A 26,935-nucleotide genomic window follows, 5' to 3' on the forward strand; every position below is an offset into this window, starting at 1 on the left:
CTGGAGTACTGCATCCAGCTGTGGAGTCCCCAACATAAGAAGGACATGGACCTGCTGGAGCGTGTCCAGAAGAGAGCCACGAGGATGATCCAAGGGCTGGAGCACCTCTCCTGTGAGGAGAGTCTGAAAGAGTTGGGGCTGTTCAGCCTGGAGAAGAGAAGTGAGATCTTATTGTGGCTTTCCAGTACCTAAAGGGGGCCTACAGGAGAGCTGGGGAAGGACTTTTTACTAGGGCACGTAGCAATAGGACAAGGGGGAATGGCTTTAAACTGGAAGAGGGCAGGTTCAGATTGAACATTAGGAAGAAGTTTTTCACTTTGAGGGTGGTAAGGCACTGGAACAGGTTTCCCAGAGAGGTTGTTGAGGCCCCATCCCTGGAGGTGTTTAAGGCCAGGCTGGACGTGGCCTTGGGCAACCTGGTCTAGTGGGAGGTGTCCCTGTCTATGGCAGGGGGGTTGGAACTTGATGATCTTCAAGGTCCTTTCCAACCTGAACCATTCTATGATTTACCTTTGTATACATATACTTTTTATGTATGTATTATGTACAGGTATTAAAAATAATATTATAACTCTGATGCTAAGACCTCCTCTGGAGTGCTGTATTCAGGGTTGCTTCATAAAGGTGCAAGCTGCAAAGGGCTCAGAAAAGGACATCAAAGTTGACGAGAGATCTAGAAAACCTAGCTTCTGAGGGGAAAAAAAAGAGACAAATTTGGTGTTTCCTATCTCAGAAAAGAGATGAGGGAAGCAATCCTTAAATAGAGAAAATATATTGATAAGGGAAAGAGAATGTTTGTTTGGTTTTTTTTCTGTCTGCTGGGCTCCAGGCATAATGGGCTTATGCTGCCCAAGTCACCTGTAGTCTGTGATTAGATAGTAAGGAGAAGTCTCTAATGACAGAGATGCTCAAGTGCTGGAATAAGTCGCCTACAGAGGCTGTCAAATCCTCATCACTGTAGAATTTTAACAACAAATTAAACTGGTTCTGAAGCCTACTGGCTTTGAGTAAGCTGATTCTGCATTGGAGCAGGGGAATAGAGTACATTAGCTCCTAGCCCTGATTTCTGTCATCAACTGATCTTTCAGCTGTCATTAAAAAATAAAGGTTATTTCCAACTCAAAAAGTAAACACCCTAGTTAAGGTTGAATCTGCTCGCTGACCCTCAGTGATGGTGTCGTAACTGGTGAGCAGGATGGTGGTTTCTTAGGAATCTGATTCTGACCAAATGTGATCAATTTAATGAAAAGAGCTAAATGACTACCTCCGCTACAGGGTACCAAATTCCCAAATGGTGATAATAAGCCAGTAGTAAGAAGACTACTATGTGTTGGATAAGTTTTAAACTGAAGGGGAACAGAGCGTTTCCTATTTGTGAAGGGAAGTTCCAGGAAGTATTCATGAAATACTTATCCAATTTTGGTTGCTTCTAGCCATTCTAAGGTTATCTCATAGTACTGCAATGCACATGTGGTGCAGAGACATTGACTTATGCCTGTTTCAGTTCAGTCACTAAACTCTAGCATGTACTCCAACATGTACCTCCATATTTCATACATGGCTGTGTGTTTCATCAAGGTCTTTGAGACCTTAAGACCATCGGTTCCTTCTGTTTTCAAATCACATAGTGCTTTAATAATCCTTGCAGACATCCCCACACATCTTTAAGCCACCAGGAAAAAAAAAAACACTTTGCATAAATCCTAAAGAATTCTGTGTAGCACATCAGTGTAGCAACCCACGACTTTCAGCTTTGCTGAAGACCACCTGGTGATTACTTGATGCTTTCTTGCATTGCATTGTTTCTGGTGCTACTTTTTGATAACTGCTGGAAGACTTAAGGGAGTTGACAAGGAGGTATTCAAGTTCTTAGTAACTTAGTCAGTGATCACATGATATCAGTGCTCTGTGATTCACTTCTGATTCATTTCAGATTGTACACTAGGTGATAGAGTTGGAACCTGCTTATGAAATAAAGACAATGCTTATGAAATAAAGGCATCAGACCTAGAAAAGCTAACTTTTCTTTCTTGCAAAATTCAGTTCAGTTAAGACATCCTTGGCATTCTTCCTGTTGCCTTATAATTGCACTTGCAAGTGGGGAAGTCACAGTACGACAATGTTGTTTATTGAACGTACTCTTTCTGTTAAGTGTATTTACGCTTAACTTTAACTTTACAGGCTTGGTGGCCATCAGGACCTGCTGAAAAGCAGGCAGTTTGCTCTTAAAGCCTTGCTTATTGGCTTTTGAGTACTCTGATTCTTTCAGCTATTCTAGGAACAAGTGATACTTCAGTTATTTCTAAATCATGGATTACAGGGAGCCCCCAGTTGGGTTGTGCAATAGAGTGGATGGTGGGCTTAGGTCAGGATGTTCTTGCCCTTGCGTGTTCTGGGTCTCACATATGCAATGGAGCTTTTGTAATTGTAGTTTTCAGTGGCTTTGTGTTACTACGTAGATAATATAATATGTAGCCCTAAATGTCTTTGTGCTTTCACTCGTATAGTTTAATTAAATACTGGAAAAGTATATTCAATTCCTGCTTCCTTGTTAAAAACATCTTAGTACAATAATGGCATTTACAGGAGGAAAAGCATGTAACTGGTGGGTTGTTCGTATCTTGCTGTAATGAAACAAAGCTAAGGCTTATGCAGTGTTTTGCAGCTTTCTTTAAGGTACATTGACTAACTGAAACACACCCATTCCACTTTATTTAGTATTCACTTAGTGGTTTTTGCTCAGCAGGGTATGTGGTTAGAAACAGGTATACAAACGGAAATGAAAATGAGTCTCAAAGTTTTAAAATCAACTGCTGGAGGTTCAAGAGGGTGCTGCAGAGGCATTCAGAGACACTTGCAACACAGTCAGGAAAGCCCTCTTATTGGCTCCACCATTTGCACAAAGGTAGTTTACCGTAACTTTTGTTACTTCATTGCACACAGCCCTGTTCAGCAGATCAGCTCTCCGAAAAGAAGTGACCTAGTGGTCAGAGGTGCAAAAGACCCAACGACAGTTCTGAAACCCAGACTGAGCTGGCGTCTCTTCTCGCCTAAGGTCCTTTTTTACCAGTTTAACTCCATGGATTTTTTTTTTTTAATTATGAATTTGTGAAATACAAATGGAAGAGGAATCGGACTCAATATTTTTCTTTTTAGTAACATTTGCTGTATCATGGTGTATACACTTGAAAAGTGCTTCCTTTTAAAATTGGGCAGAAAGATGATGTTAAATATTTGATACTACATGTGTTTGTAAAATCGTGTGCTGCTACAGTTGCATGCAGGCTTGCTCTTCAGTACTGAACTGGGCGGGAGCTTTAAGGTTTTTTGCTGCAGAGTGTTATTTTGGTTTTTAAACCATCCCTAATACAATGTTTTTCTTTGTGGAGATAAGCCTTTTAGTTGGATAAGAGAATGGATAGCATGAAAGTATTGCTTTAATGTGTGCAAAATAATTGCATGTCATCGTAATGAAGTCTATCTGTTGTGCAATATCTGGATCTGGATATCTGGTCTGGATGTTGTGAAGCATAAATGCACTTTTATTATGAAAAAAAAATACCATAAATGTGTTGACCTAATCACTAATAGTAGGCAAAACATACTATTTTTCTCTGCATCTTTGTAAAATGGAGAAGGTAAAGTGGAAAAGAGACCTTCTAGAGGACAGAAATTCAATCTGGAACTTGGTGCCAGGTGGTACCTGTGTTGTGTCATGGCAGAGGATTTTGGAATACCCATGAAGTAGATACTGCTGGGAGAGTCAGTTACTTGCTGTCTTTGTCAGCTGGAGATGATCTATATTGAGCACTTATGAAAAGCTGGTGATTGAATTACAGCTGTATATACTTAATATTATGTGTGCACATAACCATTTGGCTTCCAAGTTAAGTGTATATTGAACTGCTTTTCTGATTAAACAAGAGCTGTTGGATGAAGGCTCTGGCAGAACACCAAGTTTTTTAAAATGGATGAAAATTGATACAGGCCTCTGCGTGCAAGATTCTTTAGGTAATGAATGAAATTATGTGAGAACACAAACAAGGAATGCATAAACTTCAGTTCATCCTATAAAACTGGGAGCTTGTAGTATAAGTCCAAAGGCAGCTCAAGAACTTTCAGTGACTTGGGGCCTGTGCTGCTCTCGTTTCAGGGGCTGTAGGACAAGCAGGCTTTCCCCTTGCCCGCATCACTGTAGGCAGAGTTGCTTCTTACAATTTAAGTGTAACTACAGAAGGTAGATTCAGAAAATGGTCTCTCGTGCTCAGTATTGAAGATCACCTGATGCATAACATTGTCATTCTGGGCTTAAAAGTGCTGAGTGGGTTGCTGCATGTTCATGTGGGCTCTGCCAGAATTTACTGATCTGGATTTTTCTGCTTGTCTTGCCTGAGAGGCTGTCTGTAGTAAGATATTTGAAGACTGTTTATTGTATTGAGTTTCCTCCAAACTGACTGTGCTTTCGCTGGAACAATGAAGTTACCTGCAGCAGGTATGTGATACCCAGCATGTCCTCTGCTTTCAGGTCTTCAAACAGCCAGCTAAAACAATAACTTTACTTGTGAATTACAGACCTAGGCCGTTCTGAGTCACCTTCCTACTAAACTACATCTACTCTGCATGAAATAGCCTGTTTGCCAGCTTAAACTAAATTTGATGGAAAGGTAGGAATCTCAAAAGCATAGCTTGTGTAGAAGAGAGACATCCGGATGGGTGCCCACGTTGGTGTAGGGGCAGCTGTGTGAGCCCAGCACTGGTTTGACTTGATTTGCTGTCCGGCCAGTGGGCCTGGGTTCAAGCACAGCATGTATTGCTTTTGTGTAGCTGATAACTTCAAGCATGAGTGAGGAGTTAAGGCATTGTTGTGGGGAAGAGAGGGAAAAGACTTTCAAGGGAGAGTGTAGTGATAAAGAGCACTAATAGGACTATTGTGGAGTGAAGAATAGAGGAGGCAGATCTAGGGGAATTCGGGCTTTGTTAGTTTCACCAAAGATCCAATGTGTTGTTCAAAAGGAAAGGCCTGGGCTTTGGGGTTCTCTCTTCACGTTTGGTACCTCCTGTAGAAGGGCATGGAAACTCTTGCTCAATGACTAACATGGGTTACGTTGTTTTGCAAGTGGGCTAAATTTAATGTTGCTTTTTGGTGTTGTGCAATTTAATTTTTTCCCCCCTCTAGTAATAGTAGATTTGCAGCGTATGAAGTGGCATCTGTTTCACCTGCCTCTTCCATTTTGCCTTATTGTGCATTGCTTCTGTATATTGTTCCTACTATTGCTATTTTAAGTGATAACTACATTTGTCCTCATAGAGGACAATATATTTAAAATTATTCAAAAAGGTAGATTTTCTTCTGTGTTTGAAAGGGTGTCTAATTCCAATTCCAATAGAAAAACATAATCTGTTTTTTTTTTTTACAATATTTACAAACACTTTCACTACTGTGTTTGTTACAGAAATGGAAACTTTTTTAATTATTCTGCTACGTTTGATGTCCTTGATCTTTTCTGAATATGGAAAAAAGCCTTGCAAGACCAAGAAGATAGATGTAGTTTAAAAACCTTCTTCAAATAAAATCTTTGTAATGCATAGTTCAAGGAAATGTGTTAGGACATTTAGGTCCACTGCTGGGAATATGCATAGGTTAACCTCTGGGCTTCTGCATACATTGTATTTCATTTCATGTGCATCTAGATACAGATCCTAACCTGTGCATGTGTGTTAGTGTTACGCGTGTCAGCTGTACAAAAAGCCTCACAAACACTTAAGAATATCGCCATTCTGTTTGATAAGTCCGGTCATGCCACTGACTGACTGGTATGGATCAGTAACTGAATTCTTTTGCTCCGCAATTAATTAAGATGTTTCAAAGGTTTTACTCATCTGCCTAAAGCTAAGCACTTAAGCGCGTTGCTGGGCTGAGATCGTGTTGTATAGTTATATGGATATTTTGAGTGGTTTTGAGACACGGCTGGTTTTTTGCTTGTCTTTTTTTATTATTTTTTTTATAAGGGTCTTCCAAATCCTAGAACTGAAATATAGCTGTTGTTATATAACTCTCATCAGAAAAATGATGCATTTCCTAAGTTAGTAAGTTACTGCTGTCTTTGAAGTAGTGTGGGTGACCAGGCCTGATTAGAATTAGTATTCTGAAAAAGCCTCTTGCAACTTGTTTACTAACGTATATGAAATTTCATTATGACTACTCGTCCTTTTTTTCAGATTTAGAGGGAAATGCATATCAAAACAACCAGCTGCTAAAGATGATTCTGGCTATGCATCAGTTTATCATCTCCTCTGCAGACATGCTCCAGAAGCTCATTGATCTATATCCTTTGTAATAGTCACCTGCTGTTGAGGTAATATTAGATAACTTGACAATTTTGAAACAGGTAAGTAGAGGATATTTAATCTATTCTCTATTTGTCTGTTATATCCACTAATTAAACAATATGCTTGTTCTTTTCAGTTTTTGGTCGTTAGGTTTAGGGTTGAAGTATTTTGTTTGTCTGTTTGGCTTAGCTTGTCATCCACAGAGAAAAAGATGAAACTCCAATTCAGATTTTAAGTAGGATAAATCACCCTTCATTTGCCATGGAGGGAATCTCTAGCAGGTGTTAGATTAATGTAGGCACCTCAGTTAGGTAGAGTGAACCGGGGCTTAAGTTTCAGATTTCTTTCTCTCTCTTTCTATACTCCGTACCAGTAGAAGAGCAAAGAACAAAAGTGTAATTTTTGAAAATATTCTATCAGAAAATTTTCAACAAATATTATTTCTCAGTCACACACTCAAAATTACGGTGCACCGAAATAAATCATAAGTTTTTCCTTCCTATTTGTTCCCATTTTGAGGTGACTGCTTGGACAGAAACACGTATGTGTTTCTGGCTCATTAGATTTTTCGCAAGGCTACTAGATCATATTGGCAATACTAGCCTTTCTTAGGAATTTTTAATTGTGGAATACATTGCCTGACTTCTTAGATTTACAGAATGTTTATTCATAATGAGATGAGCACATTACGGGAAGCAGACCTGACAAGCTACAAATCTCCAGCCAATTTTGGTACAATTTAATTTAGATAATTCTTTCTTCCCTCAAACTGTGTATCTTACTGGCTTTTAAAAGCAGCGTCATTTACAACAGAGCTTTACTGTAACATTGAATTCTGAGTGTCCTGCTGCCTCTCTAACCACAAGTGTTAGATCAAGTGTGCTAAGCTCTGACTATGCTGTAGTGTTGCGTTTAAATTAGGCTCATGCACTCTTTGAAAATGGAAGAAAGTGATGGCTTGCATGTTTCTAAGAAGTAACGTTTTCTACAGTCAGATAAGTGATTCAAACTTTTATCAGACTTGCATATTTTGCAAGCTTGGTTTTTGACTCTGTGTGTAGCTCCCTGTAAAGAGTTTGAAAGGTAAAGACAGTTTTGAATGGATCAGATAGCCTGGGCTCTTGTATTTTGAAAAACCTTGAAAATGTCCCAGTTTCACCATTGCCCATCCCCTAAATTACGTGAGTGATTTTACATGGTTATGGATGATTTGAAAGCTATCTAACTTCAGACATTCAGTTTGAGGCCCTTCAAAATATTTGGGAACTTATTCGCACCTCATTAGTTCTATAGTCAGCCTTATTTAAGCACTTAATATGAGTGCTTAAATTGTGGATGGTATGTCCCCTCAGGCTACAGTTAATTTCAGATTGTGGGAGGATCCACAAGGTATTTTCATTATGTTTTTTAGTACTTAAATTACATGTGTAATCTACAGCAGAAGAATCAAGATATGCATAGTATGTTTTCCAAATGGATTTTCCATGTCTTCAGAAGACATTGGCTGCAATATCAAAACGTGTTTTACAGAGCTAGTAGACTGAAAATATGGGCATTTTTTTCCATTTATCACAGCAAGTCAAATCAAAAGTGTCACAGAGTTAGAAGGGTGAGGTTAGCAAGGAGAGGCATTTCACATTTTTCTCTACCATTGTATACAACTGGTTACGCTTAAAAGAAAATAGCTTATTTTTTGAAAACCGCCAGTGAATTGTTATTAACTGATTTCTTCATAAAAGCAGTAACTAATATTATATGCCATCAGTAGAATGATTCCTATTGCTTACAGGTAGGGAAGTATTAAGCATGTTACATTTCATATCATATGTGAGTGGATGGGGTTTTCCTTAACAGTTTTCTACCTATCTTAATGCTTTAGAAAATAAATCTTCCATGCTGTGTGTAAAGATATGCTATTTTGTGAGGTAAGAATATTCTTGCTTGGTAGCTATTAGCCTGCAGCTATCCATGTGCCATAAGTAAGAATGCTTTTTTTTTTTTTAAGTATAGCAGAATTTGATATCTCAGTTTAGAGTAAACAGAAGAGAGGAAAAAAAGATGCAACTCTGATAATAGATTAGGATATGATATCTCTTCGTTATACAAAATGGGAAATAAGTAGTAACAGGAAAGTAAGAATTGTTTTAAATTGTGATTTTATTATCTCAGAGCAGATTATTGGTTAGGTCAGAATGCTTTGGTATTATATGTGATCTGGGACCATTTTTGCGTCTAGGCAAATTCATACATATGTGCACCCATAAGAATGTGCATCACCATTTTTCCAGCAAGCACAGATTTTTGGATGCATGGGTGTTCTGGGTCAGGCTGAGATGGAGCTGACTTACTTCATAGCAGCCCCTGTGTGATGCTGTGCTTTGCATCTGCGAGTAAAACACACCAGCGTTTTAGCCCTTGCTGAACAGTGATTGCACAGCATCAAGACTTTCTGTTTTTCACTCTGCCCCCACAGCGTGTAGGCTGGGGGTGAGCTTAGGGCTGGGAGGGGACACAGCTGACCTGAATTGCCCAAAGGGCTGTTCCATGCCATATAGCACCATGCTTAGCAATAAAAACTTGGGGGTGGTCATTCCAAAGTAGCTGTTGCTTGGATCCTGGCTGGGTATCTCGTGGGAGATGGTGAACGATTGCCTTTGCATCACTTGGTTGGTTGGTTGGCTTTTGTCTTTATCTTGACCCACACGTTTTTCTCGCTTTTGCCCTTCCTATTCTCCCCCATTCTGCTGCGGGGGGAAGGAGTGAGTGAGCACCTGGGTGGGTACTTTAGTTGCTGTCCAGGGTCAACCCACCACAATGGGTGACAATTCACATATAGGAATTGAAATATAAAATATATAACTGAAACAATTTGAATGCCCAACGTAGAAAACTAATTCTCTGAAAATGTTTTGTGCACAAGAGACTGAGTCACCTGTAAACTGTTAAGTATATTTAATTAGTACATTTTTCTTTGGCTAATAGATAAAATTCTGACTAGCATAGTGCCTTTTTTTTTATGTCCAGACCAAATAATTTCAAGTTTTAAAGGAATATATGAAATTATATAGAAGTTCATGAAGAAAAAAATCAGCATGCATATTATCTAGATTTAATGTGAAAGTAGAAATTTTAAAATTAAACTTATTGCAAAAGTATATATAGTATAGTTCTATACAGCACTAAGCCAGGTAGTTTCTAATTTGTTTTTAATCTTGAAATTTTGATTTTTGATGAAACCAAGGTAGACTAGCAAAAGCATCTAAAAGCAAGATTTATCCCCTGAAGTTGGTCAAGAAGAAAAACAACTCATAAACAGGAGCAACTATCTAAATTTCAGCCTTACTGATATTAGAGCAAAACCTTTATTTTTGTGTTTCTGTATTCTCAATGTGCAATAGGTATTGGATTACAGAGTTCTGGGTTATGTTCAAAATGGACTCTAAACTATCCACAACTATGGAGGAATTTCAAGAACTGGTTAAAGCTAATGGGGAGGAGTTACACTGTCGTCTAATTGACACAACTCAAATGTGAGTGCCAAAGTCTCAATATGCTCAGAAAACAAACTTTTGCTCTGAATTTCCTTTATTCAAATATGATGTCTCTCCGGTATAGCAGGATAATAGTTCTGTAGTGGATTAACTTTAGTAAGTCATATGTTATCTATCCTTAGAAGAGCTTATACATCATTATAGATCAAATATATATTACGTAGAGGAACAGAATGCTTTTCAAGAATGACTTGGGTAAAATTTAACTGCTGTGTAGACTTTGTGCTGATTCTCTATGCTAGATAAATTTTACTCTATCCAGGGAATGTAGAAAATTTGTAGAGGCCTGATGATTTTGAAAGATCATTGGAAGTCAATGAGAAAGGAGAATACATTTTGATTGGGTAACAGGTGAGGTAAAAAAAAGTGTGTTTATATTTTTAATACCAAAGGTAAACGAGAAGATATAGTTTATTACACTGTGAAACTCTTGATACTATTTTATGTGACTTCAGTTATAAAATTGCTTGTCCTGTCAAGAATAAATCGTACAGCTATACACCACATAATTCTTTCTTGGGAAGAGAACCTCCCTTGTTATATGAGAGTAAGATAGTTCTGTGGAATGGTATAACACGGTCAATTCATACTTTGGTTGGAAATGCACAGGCAAAAGCAGAGCAGAATTTGGCATATGTTTTATATCTGGTTGTGAAAGAGGATATTTAGTTTTTGAAGTCCAGTCAAATTTCATTACTCCATGGGTGAATAGCATAGGGGGACAATTCATACTCAGAGGTTGGTGGAGGAAATCTGTAAGAATTATTAAATGGAGGAGCACTGGATGTGTTCAATGAAGACAAAGTTATGGACAGCAATTCTGGAAGCACAATATATAGTCTTACGCTGTTTAGTAATATAATTGTATTGTACTTACGTGCTACATCAATATAAAAAAGACTAACACTAATGTTTTGTCATAATCTCTAATGCATGAAGGCAGCTTGCTGTTTAGAAATTCAAATAATTCACTTTCTGTTGGCATGAAAACTATGTTTCATGTTGGCATGGCACTTTCTAAGGCATGAAAACTATGTTACTTTTCTATTAGGGAGAGGAAAAGTTTGCTGTTCAGAAAATAACTCAGGGTAATTCTGTTTTAAAATGTGTCTAAAAGAAATTCTAGGGATTGGTCTAGAAAGCTGACGCAGCGTGTAAAGGCCAACACCAGTAAGAAACGGAAAGTCTCGCTTCTTTTTGATCACCTTGAGCCCGAGGAGCTGTCAGACCACCTTACCTATCTTGAATTTAAGTCTTTCAGAAGAATATCAGTAAGTGATTTTTATTTATTTATTTATTTAAAACAAAAATGGGAAGGATGTAGAAAAGATGAGAGAGGGGCAGTATTACAAGATTAACCCTGCAGCGCAAGCTGTTGGACAAGCTGAGTCTGTGTCCAAACTCTCTCTGTTTTGCTAGTGTTGAAGGTGGCCAGGGGTACTTATTCTGAGTACATACCCTTTTGCTGCAGTCATTTGACAGAGGGAGAGCGAACCTTTTAAGGTTCCAGTTGGAAGGGAGTAAACCATTTGATTTTCTTCCAAATAATCTCCCTTTGTTAGAACAAGTGGTGTCATTGGGCACAGGAACAAGCAGTCTCCTTTGACTCAAATCAGTAATCAGGCTGAAATGGGACAATGGAAACTTGGAATATTCTCCTGGAATGCTAACCTCCTGTGGCTGTGCAGCATTCTTGTGCAGTGACTAATGGACTGTCTGTATAGAAGATGTCCACTGGACTCTGCTTGCCATTTTTGATTGTGCCTAACAAAATGAAGACTAGGGATAAGAAAGCACTTGAGAAAATGACATTTTTTAATGTAAAGGGACTTAAAAATATTTTATTACACAAGCTTTCAAGTACACAAAGAATTCTTAAGGATTTATCTCATTTATGTATTCTTCCATTTGATTTGTTTTCTCAGCTATGTTGGTAGCTGATGAGATGCGAACTTCCCTATGCACCTTGGCTTCGCTTGCATCCTTGCATGCTACAACATTACTTCTATTCAAACTTGATACAGTTCACACATGGAAAAGAAAAATGAACATTTGAGGCCAAAATCTAAGATGGTGGCAAAGTCAGTGTGATGACAACAGAGAAAGCAAAGTGGGGTTTTTATTTTTTTGTTTGTTTTGGTTATGTATTTAGTATTTTTTTTTTTTTTTTAAACACTACAATTTGAAGCCGAAGTCTTGCAAGGAAAGGAGCTCTCAATAGATTGTGGAAGATTTCACAGTCGTGTGTTAGTGTACTTTATTTTAGGTACATGACTCTTCATGTTTTGTGTTAAATTCAAAAAGCCATAGAACCAAAGTCATGCACAGATTGCTGCCTGTAGGCAGTAATAATATGCAAATCTTATATAACTCAACATTTTCAAGCTCTGTGCAGACATAAGGTAATTAGTGATTAATGAGCATAACAGGTATGATTGCAGTCAGTATGTCAGAAGTGTCATAGAGTTCCAACAGTTACATACTTGAATACATATTATATGCAGGGTCCCTGTGTAGGTTTTGGTCTAAATTGAATTTACCGAGACCTCAGATCAGAAAATAATGTGTAATTAACAAATAGCTATGGTCGTTAACTCTTTGCAGAATGTGTTCATGATATGCTAAGCCACAGAGTCCATTTGTTATTCCAACATGGCAGCATATACTGGGAGAAAGGCTGCAAATGACCTGCTGTGGTCAGTCACTGGAATAACTATTCATAGGCTTGGTCATTTGAAAGTCAGAAAGGAATACTTGATCCTCTGAACACATAGAGGACACAGCAAAATCTTCCATGAGACACCATGTATCTTGCAGCAAAGAAAAATGCAGGGAGTGGTGTTCACAGGGTAATGACTGCAGGTATGCTGGTGTTTGGAAACCAGTTTAATTTGTAGTTATAAAATATAGGGAGGCTATGCTCTTTTGTGAGACTCTGGATTCTGCTTTCCTGTAGTGGCTCATAAGTTTGTCGTTGCAATTACTAGACTCTTGCATTATTTAAGTACCTGGACTTCTTTACCATATCTGCAACTAACAATCTTGTTACAGCTGATGTCGTTAATAAATTCTTGCACCAAAATTATTTCAAAACTTTTAGTATATTAGATACAAATTTGTTCAGCATTTAAAAAAAAAAAATTCTGAAGGAGAGCGCTGCTGAGAACAAGATATAAACTGATCAAACTGATTCATAATTGTACTGAAACTGCTATGAAGTCCATAATTATGTAGTCAGATATTGAAAAATTATCTATCTGTGTAGAGTAGTTGCTTAAATTTTAAGATCCAGCCAAGTCTGGCAGGGGCTCAAAATTAAAACAATAATTGTAAGTAAGTACTATATAATCTCAGAGACAGCTCTACTTATTAATGTTAATGTTTTTCCATTTTTAATTTAACAAGAGGACAAATCCAGAGGTGTCTTCTGTTCATATCTGCTTTTTAAAGTGTTAATAGCTCTTAATAAATGGATGGGACAAGTTAAAAAGTCAAGAGAAAGTGAGAGAAGGAGAGCAAGAAACAAACAGCAGCCTGACAATTTATGACCTTTTCTTAAGGATCAATGCCATTCATCATATTCCTGTGGCCTTAAGAAAGGAATATGTGTCTATTACAGCTATGACTGTTTTTTGGTAAGATGTTAGTATTAGTGGTCATAGTAAAGAATGGATGTATAAATCCCATGTCACACTTTCTGATGATTCAAATTCTTGTGTGTACTTGTTGATGGGTAAGTCAAGAGAATAGATAAACATTGCATCAACAAAACCAAATGATTACTTCTCTTTGATGGTAATTGGAAGAATGGCTAAAAAAAAAATCTATTTGTCACATACAGATGTCTACTGAACAATTTTAGATCGCTTTGGTTAAATAAGAGAATCTCACAAGCTGTATTAAAAATATTAAGGAATCTGTAGCCCTCGTTCTTAATGGTCTTATCTCAGTTTTACATTAATCTCATTGCACTTGTTTTTTGTATTGGCGTAGCTTAATTCAGAAGTGTGCCCTAGCTACATGAACATTTAACATTCTTAAACTTCCTTAAACTATGCTTGAGTTACTAGACTACACTAAGTTCCCTGTAGAAGCCGAGATTCAATGAATCTCTGGAGCCACTGAGGCTGGGAGGAAAGCCCCAGTTCTACTCATCGCAGGGTTTATAAGAGCCAGGGCTCCTGAGATACACATGATGCAAGTGATGGGATACAAATTACGGCGAAAAGGTACTTTCAGTTAATTCAATTAGTTGAAGCCTTCTGCTTTGAACTGAACAAAGCTTTGTCAAAGGAGAGATTTCAGTCTTACAGATACTTATGTTGTGAAATATATCTTGTATATTTCACTTGAAAAGCAGACTTTTATCTGCACACAGATAGTGAGGTATATGAAACTGTAGTGAGTTTTCATTTACGCTTTTTTTTTTTGGTTTTTTAAAGTTCTCAGATTATCAGAACTACATTGTGAATAGTTGTGTGAAGGAGAATCCAACAATGGAAAGATCAATTGCTCTTTGCAATGGTATCTCTCAGTGGGTGCAGCTAATGGTTCTCAGCAGACCAACACCACAGCTTCGGGCTGAAGTGTTCATCAAGTTCATTCATGTTGCGCAGGTCAGTTAAATTTTGACATGTCTGGTGTTTAATTTGTCTTTCTCTGATACAGCTCTTTAGTTGTGCTTCCCACGCTACTACTGTGGGATCAGCTGGGAGTGTTGGCACTGGTCTCCTGGTTCATACGTACAGCATGCGTATTTGTGCATGCTGGAGTTTCGTACCAAGTGTTCAGAGATTACAGTGTCGTGGCACCATGACTTTCTCATATCCGTTCTGAAGAAATTGTTTTCACTGAAAAACTAGACTTGCTTTTGAATCAGCTGGTGAGATTCCAAGCTGTGACTGCGTACCTTTCAAAGCATGAACCACTGTCATGTCTTTGGCCATAATTAGAAGCTTTTCTACCAGATGCACCTTACTGGATAGAAGCAGAGCTATTGTCCTATTCATTGCATACTAATTCAACTGCAGTCATAACCAAGATAATAGGCAGTGTTTCCTAGTTGTGGTAGACTGTGGAAAGAGGGAGAAGTACTGAGGAAGTACTTTGAAGACTTACTGTATCTGCAGAATTAATAACAGTAGAATAAGTACATGTTACACCCCGTAAAATCACAACTCATTGCCAAAATGAATGAAGTCAAATGGATAGTGGCACAAAACTTGTAAGACTTTAGAGGAAGACGATAGAGGAAATGTAGAATTTGGATGTACGTACTGAAAAACTTGAACCTTTAAATAATAAATACTGATTTTTTTGTATACCAACACAGAAGCTCCACCAGCTGCAGAATTTCAATACATTAATGGCAGTGATAGGAGGTCTCTGTCACAGTTCCATCTCCAGACTCAAGGAAACAAGCTCATGTGTTCCTCATGATATAATTAAGGTTGGTATTGCTCCTCTAAGTTTTACAAATAAGATAACCTTTAAACTTTTTTGTCATTGCACACACAAAAACCAACCTTACTCTATTGGGTAAGATGGAGAGAAAGACAGAAAAAGGAAGAGTTCCTTTCGTTTTGGAGGGGTTTTCTTTGTCATTTCATCTGCACAACACCAGTTACCCTTACACTTCCAACCCGCCCTTTCTTCAGGATTTGTATAGCTTCTCTAAAGTTTCTCTTTTAATGCTCAGATATGACAAGCTGCATTTTCATGTATATGCAGTAGTACAGAATAGCATTCAAACATGAAAGCAGAGAATTGGATCCCGGAACATTTGAGAAATAAACTATTGTCATCCATAGCAACACTGACCGTGCTGAGTGTATGAAATGCTAGCACAGAGCTCTGCACTTTGAGTTTAAAACTGAAAGGACTGGTTTTGTTCATCTGATCTTTCCCTATGACAGATTTTACCTAGTTCACGGTTGAACAAACTTAGCCCTAATACACACACGTTGTATAATACAGCAGAATGTCAGGAATCAGTTGTAATTTCCAATTAAATTCTTGTGAATTACAGATGGATATATTTTTTGCTGAGATTCCGACTACTGAAACTGTGAAGGAAAGAATACTTTTTTAGCAGTGGAATGGCTTCTTAAGAGACAAATATGCTTTATTATTTTATCTCGTTTGGGGCCCAAAAGATTTCATATAGGTATCTAATGAACCTGTTTTGATCGCATTGCCATCAGCTTGAATGAACAGTGCATACCTGGAGTATAGACCAGAAGTATGACCTCCCAATGATAATAGCTGCAGCCCTCGGGATCTATAAAACCAGTTAGCAAGCTTATTTTAGAAGCATGTTGTTTTACAAATGTTGTCATTATGAGGAGTGGACTGCATATGTGTCCATCATTTGAATAACTTTTTGCATCAAGAAATTGTATACAAGCACTAACATAAAGCAGATAAATGAAGGCTAGTAATTAGTGACTTGAGAACACGCTTTAAAGTTTAACTATAACAAACAGTTTGTGAAGGTTAAAAGTCAAGTGGTTGGACAGAAACCTCCACAAGAAAACATTGGTCCACTGATTTTATAATGTTGAGCGTCAACTTTGTACCTGTATAGTTTTAAACAAGGGAAATATTTCTACTGCTAGACTTAAGATTCCTTTGGCCTTTACAACAAGTCCAATATATTGTTTCTTCTTCATTTCCATGGAAGAAAAGTTTTCTTAAAAGCACACGTGTGCCACCTTGAACTGTAGTGGGAGTTCTGGTCACGCTGTGATGGGACCATAGCACAGCGTAGGGTTTCTCTCCCAGGACTTTCCAATTCCAGCAATTCCAGCTGGTGACCTGGAAGCCAGAGAAGTGCATTCCACATTTTAAGGTGAAGATGGTCGCTTTTATGAAGATCAGAGAGTTTGTGCTGTGCTTATGCATTAACTGTGTACATGTCCCCTTGTTTTGAGAGGGATCCTATTTCTTTTCATTGACTTAATAGGGATTGTGGGAAGAACAGCACTACAGATTAGGCTATAGATTAACTATCTATAATTACACATTATAGATAGTTAAATTAGGTGAGGTGAATACCGAGATTTTATTTGAAGCCTAAGGTTTTAAAATCCGTTTCAAGAGTCATTGTGAGTAAACACCTTAACAATAATACGGGAAATCCTTGTGCTGTGTGACCAGAACAAAAACAGTAACCAATTTTGATTTTTTGTTTTCTCTTTATTTTTAGGTGTTTAATGAAATGACAGAACTGCTTTCATCATACAGAAACTATGATAGTTACCGACGTGCCTATAACGAGTGCAGTAACTTTAAGATCCCAATCCTTGGGGTCCACCTGAAAGATTTGATATCACTTCATGAGGGCATGCCAGACTACTTAGAGGACAAAAAAATTAACATATACAAACTATACTCTCTGTATAACCACATAAATGAGCTGATACAACTCCAGGAAATGCCACTTCCCTTGGAGGCTAATATGGACCTTGTTCATTTGCTTACAGTAAGTCTGTTAGATGAGATAAATACCTCCATTTAAAATAATAATCTCATATGCCTCTCAAACAACTAAGTAGAGAATTCCATTAATTATAAATACATAATATTGTAAGATTTATTTTTCCTTAAAGAAACATACAATAATAGAAGTGTAAAAGTTAGCGGTGCTGATTTATTTGGCAGCGAGGGCAGGGGTGCCAGTTCAGCAGTATGCTTCCAATTATTTCTATAAGGGAAGGAAATGTTTATTTCTTCTTTGCTATAGTAGTATGCATCCCGTCTGTACTTTCACTAAGGAAGTGCTTTGAATCCTCTGCTGATTAAGGTAGAAAGGTAGAAAGCTTCCTTAGATGCACCTTGGAGGCAGAAGATTGCATGCAAAGCATCCTTGTGTTGAACACACAAACTGTCACGTAACAGTTCAGTCCCTCAAGATGTGTAGGGTTAAACATACCACATTTCTAGCCAAGTTTCTTCTGGTACTAAAAAAACTGTCTGACATAAATGTTAATCAAATATAGTGTTGTATTACTCTTCAAGTCATATCTAGTCAGTGCCATGTTATTTACAAAATTGATAATACCTAGGACATATGTCGCAACAATAGTTTTAGCTTCTCCTAGTAAGTCAAAATACTACCTTTTCTTAAAATGGTAAATGTACCTTTCTTGTTTCTCAGTTTTGTTTGGCCTTAACAAGTACCTCAGCTTGGAAGAACCAGATAGGCTGCTTCCACTTCCTGGTTACGAGGCCTGTTTCAGCAAAAAGCTGATAGATAAAAATGCTTATGTGGTTGATGTTATTTGTTCTCTCTGGGAGCGCTCGTGTGTGAAATTAAGCACATATGCCCAAGGCCTGAAATAGAGCTACATAAAGTGGTGAATTTTCTCCTGCTAAGTGTTTTAAATGTTTTGTCTCAAATTATTTTAAGTCCCCCCATTTTTTTTTTTTAATAATGTTTTATAAAAATGGAACTTTGGCCACGTTTCATACAGCTATATATGACAGAACATAAATTAAAAGAAATGCTTCATTTCAAAGCAGGAGCTTCTAATCTGCTAATATTGCAGGGTGCATAATTTTCCTGTTTGTTTCCTGATATTTTCCAACATTCTTTCTCCTTCTTCTGTTTCCTTTAGTCATATGCTTCCCATTAGCAGGCAAGTAAGTTTGAAGAGATGTTAGTAATTACATACATAAGTCAATAATTCATAGAAGTATCGTAACATTTGGACTTTTGATTGTTTTTGAGTGTCAGAAACTACTTTAAGATTTCCCAATGAATCAAAAATTTTTCACTATTATGACTACAACGGTAATTCTTGCAGTTGTTCACAAGAAAGTTATTGCATATCTGCAATTTGAGTAAGGTTATTCATTGGATAAAATAGCATATTTTTGTATCTTAGTTTATATATGTATGACTGCCACTATTTTGACTTGAGTTTTCTGAGAATTTGAGTTGATGGACAGTTTGGAATGGTGCTTTTGTGCTTAGTTGCACAAGAGACAAATATTATGGGAGTAACATTTTTTTTCACGTTACTTATTAACTGAGTGCTAATTATGCCTACAGTCTCTTGCTGTGCTAATGAGTTTAGCTGTGTAATGTTACAGATTTCCAGATAATGGCAATAACAGTCTGGAATTTAGAAGTGTACCCTTTTCAAATCACTGTCAACACCTGTGCAGGTCAAGTGCATTTTTTCTAGGTGCAACGTAAATTAAAAATTAATCCACCAAAAAGTCCTAATGCATGCTGGGAACAAGTTTATCAAGTAGTACTGACTCTTTTGGGACTAAAATAATGTTGTGTTTGTTTTCAGTTGTCTCTTGATCTTTACTACACAGAAGATGAAATTTATGAGCTTTCCTATGCACGAGAGCCACGAAGTCACCGAGCTGCTGTAAGGGCCTTTCCAGATTCTTAACAAAAAGATTTTTTTTTTTTTTTTATGGGTAATGTAGCTTTTGTCCCTTACATTCATTTTATTTTATTGTATGCTAAATTGGAAACATTTTAGCTTTATAGACTCAGCAAAATCTGTTAAAGCGTAAATTGCTGACGATGAAGCCTAAGCTAGAATATATGGGAGAGTTGACACCATATCAGGTTTTGTAATATGGACACAAACACAAATGAAGTTACTTGTGTAGAGACCTGACAACAAGCTCTATCCTGGCAATTTATACTGATTCTTTTAAATGAAGAATTCTTATGTGATTTAAATGATGAAACCCATGAGTATTGTATCATAGTTTTGCTCCTGTTTTATAAATATGGAAAATACAGTGAATTTACAGGGTTGTCAGTAAACTGTGGCAATTTAGGAACGACTGCTGTTTTGGACACTTCAGGGAAGAGCTTCGTCTGAAATACCACGTAATTATCAAAAGTATGATGTTGGGTCCAACAGGCCATTTCTTGAAGCCTTGTCTCATGTTGTCCATTGTCACAAATAAAAGAAGTGTAATACTGAAAATCTTTCCATGTGGTACTAATGAAGTTCCATTCAATATATTCTAGCCTTTGACACCCTCCAGACCACCAGTAGTTGTAGACTGGGCCTCAGGAGTAGCCCCAAAACCTGATCCAAAAACTGTGAGCAAGCATGTTCAGAGGATGGTAGATGTAAGTATGGTTGGCCCATTTACCTTACATTTCAGCCGTAGCCTTAATGTCTAGGTATGAGAAGATACAAAGAAGTGAAAAAATACTGGACACATTCAAAGCTGTGCTGACTTTGTGAGCACCTCTGTCCTCACAAAGAGATATTTCTGCCTAGTTGTAAATAGCCGCAGCGGCCTGTGAGGTATGGAAGGAAATTCCTTAAACGGCTGAGGAGCCAGCAGGGAGTGTGAGTGCTGGTTTGTATACTTCCGTTCTTCTAAGGAGCCCAGGAATCTGTTTCTACCAGGGACTCCAACATCATGTTACTGGTGGAGTCTGAAAGTGGGCCTCTCAGGGGCTTTGTTACTAGCAGCCATTGCCCTTTCTCTCTCTTTTGAGTCACCCACTTTACTGGAAACCATCAAGTAAGCTCGGATGATTGATTCCAAAACTGACAGAGAGAGAGAGAGAGAGGTAGAGAGTTTGTCTTTGCATCCTTGCTTCACCTCTTTTCCTTCTAAACACTTGTAATATGGCTAGGTATCGTTTGATGCACGCTGTTTTGGAATATATTTCTAAATTTGGCCTAGGTGTGTTCCTTGCCTTAGCGCCAGAGACAAACAGTAATGTCGTTCCACAAGTGGAAATAGGGGTCTACATGACAATTCTGTCCTGTAGCTACTTTTCACATAACATTGACCTGATAAAATAAGCCAGGCAGCTACACTGATTGGTGAGAGAGATCATCACTGACAGCGCTAATTGAGAGCATTAGTACAAGTTGTCTATGTAGGCCTCGACATAATGATCTTAAAGCGAAACTAAAAAAGAGCTGTCACTGTGTAGTGAAGCGTTTAGTCCAGCCTATGTTGACTTATTTGCATTTTGCTACAAATCCAGAAATCATAATGCTGCTTTAGTCTCAAAAGCAGTTAGACTGTTGCACTGTTTAATAGGTACTGGAAGAAAGCGAGAGACGAATTCCATAAATCTTATGGAGACTTTCTAAAGTAGTAATTCAGCCCATCCACGTTATAAACAATTCTACTTAAACTATTATCTTGAACAGTCTGTCTTCAAAAATTATGACCATGATCAGGATGGATACATTTCCCAGGAAGAATTTGAAAAGATAGCCGCCAGTTTTCCCTTCTCGTTTTGTGTAATGGCTAAGGACTGGTGAGTACAGAGTTCTGCTTATCAACTTCGTAGCATCTGTTTTGGGGAGGGTTTGGGGATTCTTGTTTTTAAATCTGATTTCTATCATTAGGGTGGTAAAATCACCCTCTTCACCCACAAATAGAAGTGAAAACATAACCAACAAAAGCATCTTCTAAATGTATTGTGAATGACATCTTCATGAACTTAGAGCAGTGGTAACTAGGCTGAAGTAGGAAGAACGGATAATAGAAAAAGAAATTATTTTTTTTAATGATATTCAGTATATACTACTGAAGAACTTTTCTAAGATTAACCTGTCCCTCAAAAATAGAGAATTGGCAAATGTATATTTTGGTCAAATTAAGAACGTTTTTCTTAACATATTAAAGCACGGAAAAATACAGTAGTGATTATTCAGAGGTTTTCTATGAAGTAGTTTTGAGGTTGCATCACGTATGCGGATATTTTGTTTACCCTGACAGGCAGCATTTTAAATGTGTAGATAAGCTTCAGTAGACTTTGGGGGTGGTTGACAAGATTATTGAGATCACTGTAATAATTCTCCTTATGATTTTAAGAAAATGTATGTCTCACAAACAACTTTTCTTGTTTATTTTCAGGGAAGGTCTGATTAGCAGGGATGAAATAACAGCTTACTTCATGAGGGCTAGCTCAATCTATTCCAAATTAGGACTTGGCTTTGCTCATAACTTCCAAGAGACCACTTACTTAAGGCCTACTTTCTGCGACAACTGTGCTGGATTTGTAAGCTTACTTTTTAGTAAATTATGTTAATGTTGTTTAGAAGAATGCCTTTTTTAATCTCATAATCAGCATGTGTCATATAGAGAAACATCTGTATAAAACACCAGTGAAGCTATATAGAACACCGGGCTTCTGCCTGTGTAGCTATTTAAGGTACCCTTTACACCCCTCTCGGCAGTACTGTTACCTGTTAAACATGGCTCCTACCTTGTAGTGTTTGGTTGTGTCACCAAACACCGTCTCAGGCAAGGCTTCCAAATCCAGAGCCTTCCACTCTGCGGGGCTGTTAAAACTCATGTCCTGGTACAGACGTGACATGCCCCCTGCCTATGGCACAAAAAGTTTTAGGAAAACTGACTGGCCTACCAATCCCCAGTTTAGCTGGCATCAAACAAGGCTGCTGAGATGGAACTAGCATCTACTCCAGCTCCACAGTTCCTCTGGGGGCTCTCAGATCTGCTGATGTATTCATTAGAGACTACCTTAAATTTGTTTTGTTTGTGATTGAGGAATGCACTTAAAAGTATTCTGTTTACCTTATGCTAAAGAGGGAAGTAGTTCATATTTTGACCTTACCATTAAAAGGGTAGAAAACCGAAATATTCTGCAGCTGCTCAGATCTTAGAAATGAGTGGAACTTTTAGTGGATTTTTATATCTGGAGGTGCAGAGAGATATATTAATACATAGTCTTTGTTTGAATTTCAGCTATGGGGAGTCATTAAACAAGGATACAGATGCAAAGGTAAAGTACTTTATACTTTGTTAATTTTAATCTATAATTGATGGTGAATGAAAAAAAAACCTGATCATCCTGAGATCCATTGCTATGTCTATGGATCTATTTAACTGATCTCTCAGGGAGGAGAACACTGAAGAATAGTATGACAGACAGATGGTCCAGAAGAAATGCAAAGACAAAGGAACTCGTCTGATAGCTCTAACCCTTTGCAAAACATCACTGAATTTGGAGGGTTTGGGAAAAGACCCTTCTATTCCAATGGGTGCAAACACCAACGCTCTGTGAAAACTGAGCACATTCACAACATGTATATTGGGCTTTTCTTCCTCATACAGGTATCTGCTTTCTCTGTAGCTCTTACAGTCACAACGCTGTTGCGACTGATTGTTGCTATTTTGTGTTTTCACAATGAAAAAGAGTTTTAGGTGTATATAGCAAAGGGATGTTGTTGGTCTGTTTACCAGATGTATGTTGTTACAGGTAACGCATGTAGAGACTCTTTCTTGCTTCCTGGGGAGGCAACACAGTGGGATAGGCTGATCTTAGGTGCTACTGAATCGTGTAAACTTTGTTTTGTTTACAGACTGTGGAATGAACTGTCACAAGCAATGCAAAGACCTGGTGGTGATAGAGTGCAAGAGAAGACCCAAAACTTCGGTTGCAGACAGCAGCCCAACATCTGCTCTTGCTTCAAGCCTCTGCCCCATGGGAGTCAAAGAGCAATTCCATGGTGAGAAAAGATCATGTTTATCTAGATCTTTTGATCTTTTGATCTTTCATTTGCTCCTTTTTCTTTTAAAGCTAGTTGTGCAGCATCATTTTAGGTTTTGTTAATTAACTGCAGTATTTTATCAACATATAAACTAGAACCAGGCACAAGCCTGTACCAAGTAACACCATTCCAGTGCTAGTCTGAATAAGTAAGGACTCCCTTTCTGGGACATCTCTTCTCACACTACACAACGTGTGGTGCACAAATTCCACAAAAACTGAGTAAATCTTCTGCCAGACTCTCATGAGAGAGCTAGGTGCCACAAACTGAACAGCTGACAGGTTCTCTTAACTCTCTCACCTTGTGACAAGCAGGTCTTGGCACGCTCCAGTTTTTACCAGTGTTGTCATGTTAAGTGACTACTGCACAGTTACAGTTCTCAGATTTCCACGTGGAGTTTATAAAGTCAGTTTACGTATGTATCTGTGTGCTAGGAAAACCAACAGCTGATTGTATTTATTTTTTTCTGCTTCAGTAGCTGAATCTAAAACTCCTCTGCATCACTCCATCTTTCATTTCATCAGAAATGAAAAATCTATACCCCTCTGTTCTCTTCTCCTTATATCAAACAACTTTTCATATTGTGTATTGCCATGTAGGCCTCCAAAGGAGGAAGTGTTGTCCTTGAATAAGACCACAGGCTGCTTTTGTTTTTCTTTTGATTTTGATGTTCCAGCTCTCTCCATGCTCACTGTCTTTGCATTTCTGTCCTGCTCTTTGCCGGTATCTAATGTTCTTCAAATCTACTCCTTGCTACTTTGATATCAATTTTTTTTTGCGTTGTATTTAAGATTCATACTGCTGGATTCCACCTTAGGCTTCCTGTTAGCACTTATGTGGAGCACAATGCAGCCAGTTTCTCTTGATAACTGACCACGTGCATCTCTATGATTGCACCCGCAACAGCTTGCAGCGCTGCATAATAACCACCTCGTGGGACGTCACGCTTACAGAGAGATTGAGCTGTAGCGTGTTGCCCCATCATCACCCAGTGCATCAGAATGTGGTACCTCCCAACGCTACGTCATGTTGAAGAATGAGAATTCAGGTCTAGGTTGAAGGTGTAAGCTTCATCTCTTCATCCATGTCTTCATTTAATTCTCCGGAGTCTGCAGCAGCTTCTGGACTGACTTCGTTCTTTCCCCTCATGTGTTTAAACGTGCAGTCTCATTTTCTTTTCTTCCCAACAACAGAAATTACTTTATCTGAAACAGGTCTTTAATCCTTTAATCACATCTTTTGCCCACTGCTTCTAACACTGTTGTTCTTTCTCACCCTCCCTCAGTTTTTACTTCTAACTGCAAAAGTAAAAGTGTTTTAGGATGACCTTTACAAAAGCAGTGTAAAATTTAAAATGTCGTTATTTCACCTTTATAAAATGGATGAGATTAAGTTGTATCTTACAGCTGCAAGTTGTCATAACTTTGAACTAACACCCAGGTTTAATCTTCCAGCCCAATCAGCAAGATCAATGGTCTATATAAAACCCTTTAACCATCTAGAGGTTTTTCTCTAGCTGACCTTGACGGTACACCTGTTTTCCTCTTACTGATCCATATTTATGTTACTGAGACAGGGAAAAGAGTTGTTCCAAGAGACACAACATTGAGAAACTTCCAGTGACACCTATTTTGGAGAGCAATGAATCTAAAATCAATAAAGAATAAATGTTTAGTTTATTTATGAAAATCATGTTTAATTACTATGCCTCCTGCTTCTCCTTTCTTGGGATAAGATCTACACTCAATTTACCATATATATTCTACAGGACAAGAAGAAGGGCCATTCACATTTCCTAATGGAGAAGTAGTGGAACACAATGAAGACAGCAAGGACCGAACCATTATGCTCATGGGTTCCTCAGCTCAGAAAATCTCAGTGAGACTGAAACCAGCTGTGGTTCATAAAGGTATACAGACTGATTCCGTATTCCTGGCTAGTGATGTATCTCGTAGGCTGACAGAGAAGAAAGAACATAAGATGCCAGAAAATCCTTATCTCCAGCCAGCCCCACCATCCCCATGTCCAAGCCCTATTCTAGGCCGCAAAAAGGCATATGTTAAATGGGAAAACAAGGACTCAAGCCAGAAAATGAAGGAGGAGCATCACAGCTGTAAACCCTCATACCAGGAACTGGAGCAGGTACATACATGATGAAATGAATTCTGTTTTACACAACAGTACTGTAAAGTGGTTGGAGGGTGTGGGGGAGTGGCTGGGTGGGAAGGTGTCACGTTACTCCAGTGTAATTAATTGCCAGAACAATCCACGAGTGCCATCATAAATTCTTAGCCACTTCAACTCCAGCAATGCTTCGCTTTAAGCATCAATTGTAGTACTAGTACAGGGTTTAGGGAATAAAATTTGAAGCTTTTCTTGTGATTACGCTGATCCCTGTCAGTCTTAAAAGTGACAGGCAAGAAAGTGAACATAATCCAGTCGCTTAGAACAGGATGTTACTCTGTAAAACACGTAACGTAGCCCTGAATCTGGCCTTGCGAGACACCACCTGGAGTACTGCATCCAGCTCTGGAGCTCCCAACATAAGAAGGACGTAGACCTGTTTGAGTGAGTCTAGAGGAGGACCACAAAGATGATCAGCGGGCTGGAGCACTTCTCCTATGAAGACAGGCTGAGAGGGTTGGGGTTGTTCAGCCTGGAGAAGAGAAGGCTCTGGCGAGACCTTATAGTGACCTTCCAGTATCTGAAGGGGGCCTACAAGAAAGCTGGAGAGGGACATGTTTTTTACAAGAGCATGTAGTGATAGGACAAGCAGTAATGGCTTCAAACTGGAAGAGGGGAGATTTAGATTAGATATTAGGAAGAAATTTTTCACTCTGAGGATGGTGAGACACTGGAACAGGTTGCTCAGGGAAGCTGTGGATGCCCCATCCCTGGAGGTGTTCAAGGCCAGGCTGGATGGGGCTTTGAGTGTCCTGGTCTAGTGGGAGGTGTCCCTGCCTATGGCAGGGGGGTTGGAACTAGATGATGTTCACCGTCCCTTCCAACCAAACCCATTCTATGATTATTGTACATTGATTTCCGCATTAGTAGAGCAGTAAAGTGTGAGCTGTGTTCTTGTTTCCTCGACATTACTGCTGTTGTGAGAGGAGCAGTGGAGGGTAGATAAATGCAGGTCGTGAACACAGCTGCTGGTAAGTTTTAAGAGTATGCACAAAGGATACACCAGTGACTATGGAAACATTTAAATAAGTTCCTGGTTCTGTTCCATTGATAACAGCTACACCAACTGACTTTTATGCCAGTCAACCTAAACATACAACCAGACAGTCCTGAAACAAATTCAAAATAAAATGCTATTCTCTTTTTTTGTTGTTGTTTGTTTGTTTAGGAAAGAAACATTCTAAAGGCAGACAATGAAGGTTTAAAGATCCAACTGGAACAGGCACATAAAACAATTGAATCTCTCACAATCCAGAGCAGAAACCATGTAGTCGACAACGTACAACACAGAGACTGCTCCTAGCAGACAAGAGAGGTCTCCTGTGGAAGAATGTAAGACTG

General features: G+C 38.4%; 1 protein-coding gene across 1 annotated transcript in view; it reads left to right on the forward strand.

Moving 5' to 3' along the window:
• RASGRP1 (RAS guanyl releasing protein 1) overlaps positions 1-26,935 on the forward strand; it is a gene marked incomplete at its 5' end in the record, with an annotated part of 40,789 nt that extends 13,854 nt beyond the window's left edge. The window contains 15 exons of the mRNA XM_082485302.1: positions 6,220-6,317; positions 8,185-8,255; positions 9,729-9,860; positions 10,999-11,152; positions 14,324-14,497; positions 15,214-15,330; positions 17,089-17,364; positions 19,187-19,267; positions 19,888-19,992; positions 21,041-21,150; positions 21,753-21,897; positions 22,605-22,641; positions 23,222-23,368; positions 25,179-25,552; positions 26,763-26,935. Coding sequence (XP_082341428.1) covers positions 6,220-6,317; positions 8,185-8,255; positions 9,729-9,860; positions 10,999-11,152; positions 14,324-14,497; positions 15,214-15,330; positions 17,089-17,364; positions 19,187-19,267; positions 19,888-19,992; positions 21,041-21,150; positions 21,753-21,897; positions 22,605-22,641; positions 23,222-23,368; positions 25,179-25,552; positions 26,763-26,897 — 2,156 coding nt within the window. The 3' untranslated portion in view covers positions 26,898-26,935. The remainder of the gene's footprint in view (positions 1-6,219; positions 6,318-8,184; positions 8,256-9,728; positions 9,861-10,998; positions 11,153-14,323; positions 14,498-15,213; positions 15,331-17,088; positions 17,365-19,186; positions 19,268-19,887; positions 19,993-21,040; positions 21,151-21,752; positions 21,898-22,604; positions 22,642-23,221; positions 23,369-25,178; positions 25,553-26,762) is intronic.

Source organism: Vanellus vanellus, assembly GCF_965231255.1.
Source record: "Vanellus vanellus genome assembly, chromosome: 6".
In the NCBI taxonomy this organism is placed as follows: Eukaryota; Metazoa; Chordata; class Aves; order Charadriiformes; family Charadriidae; genus Vanellus; species Vanellus vanellus.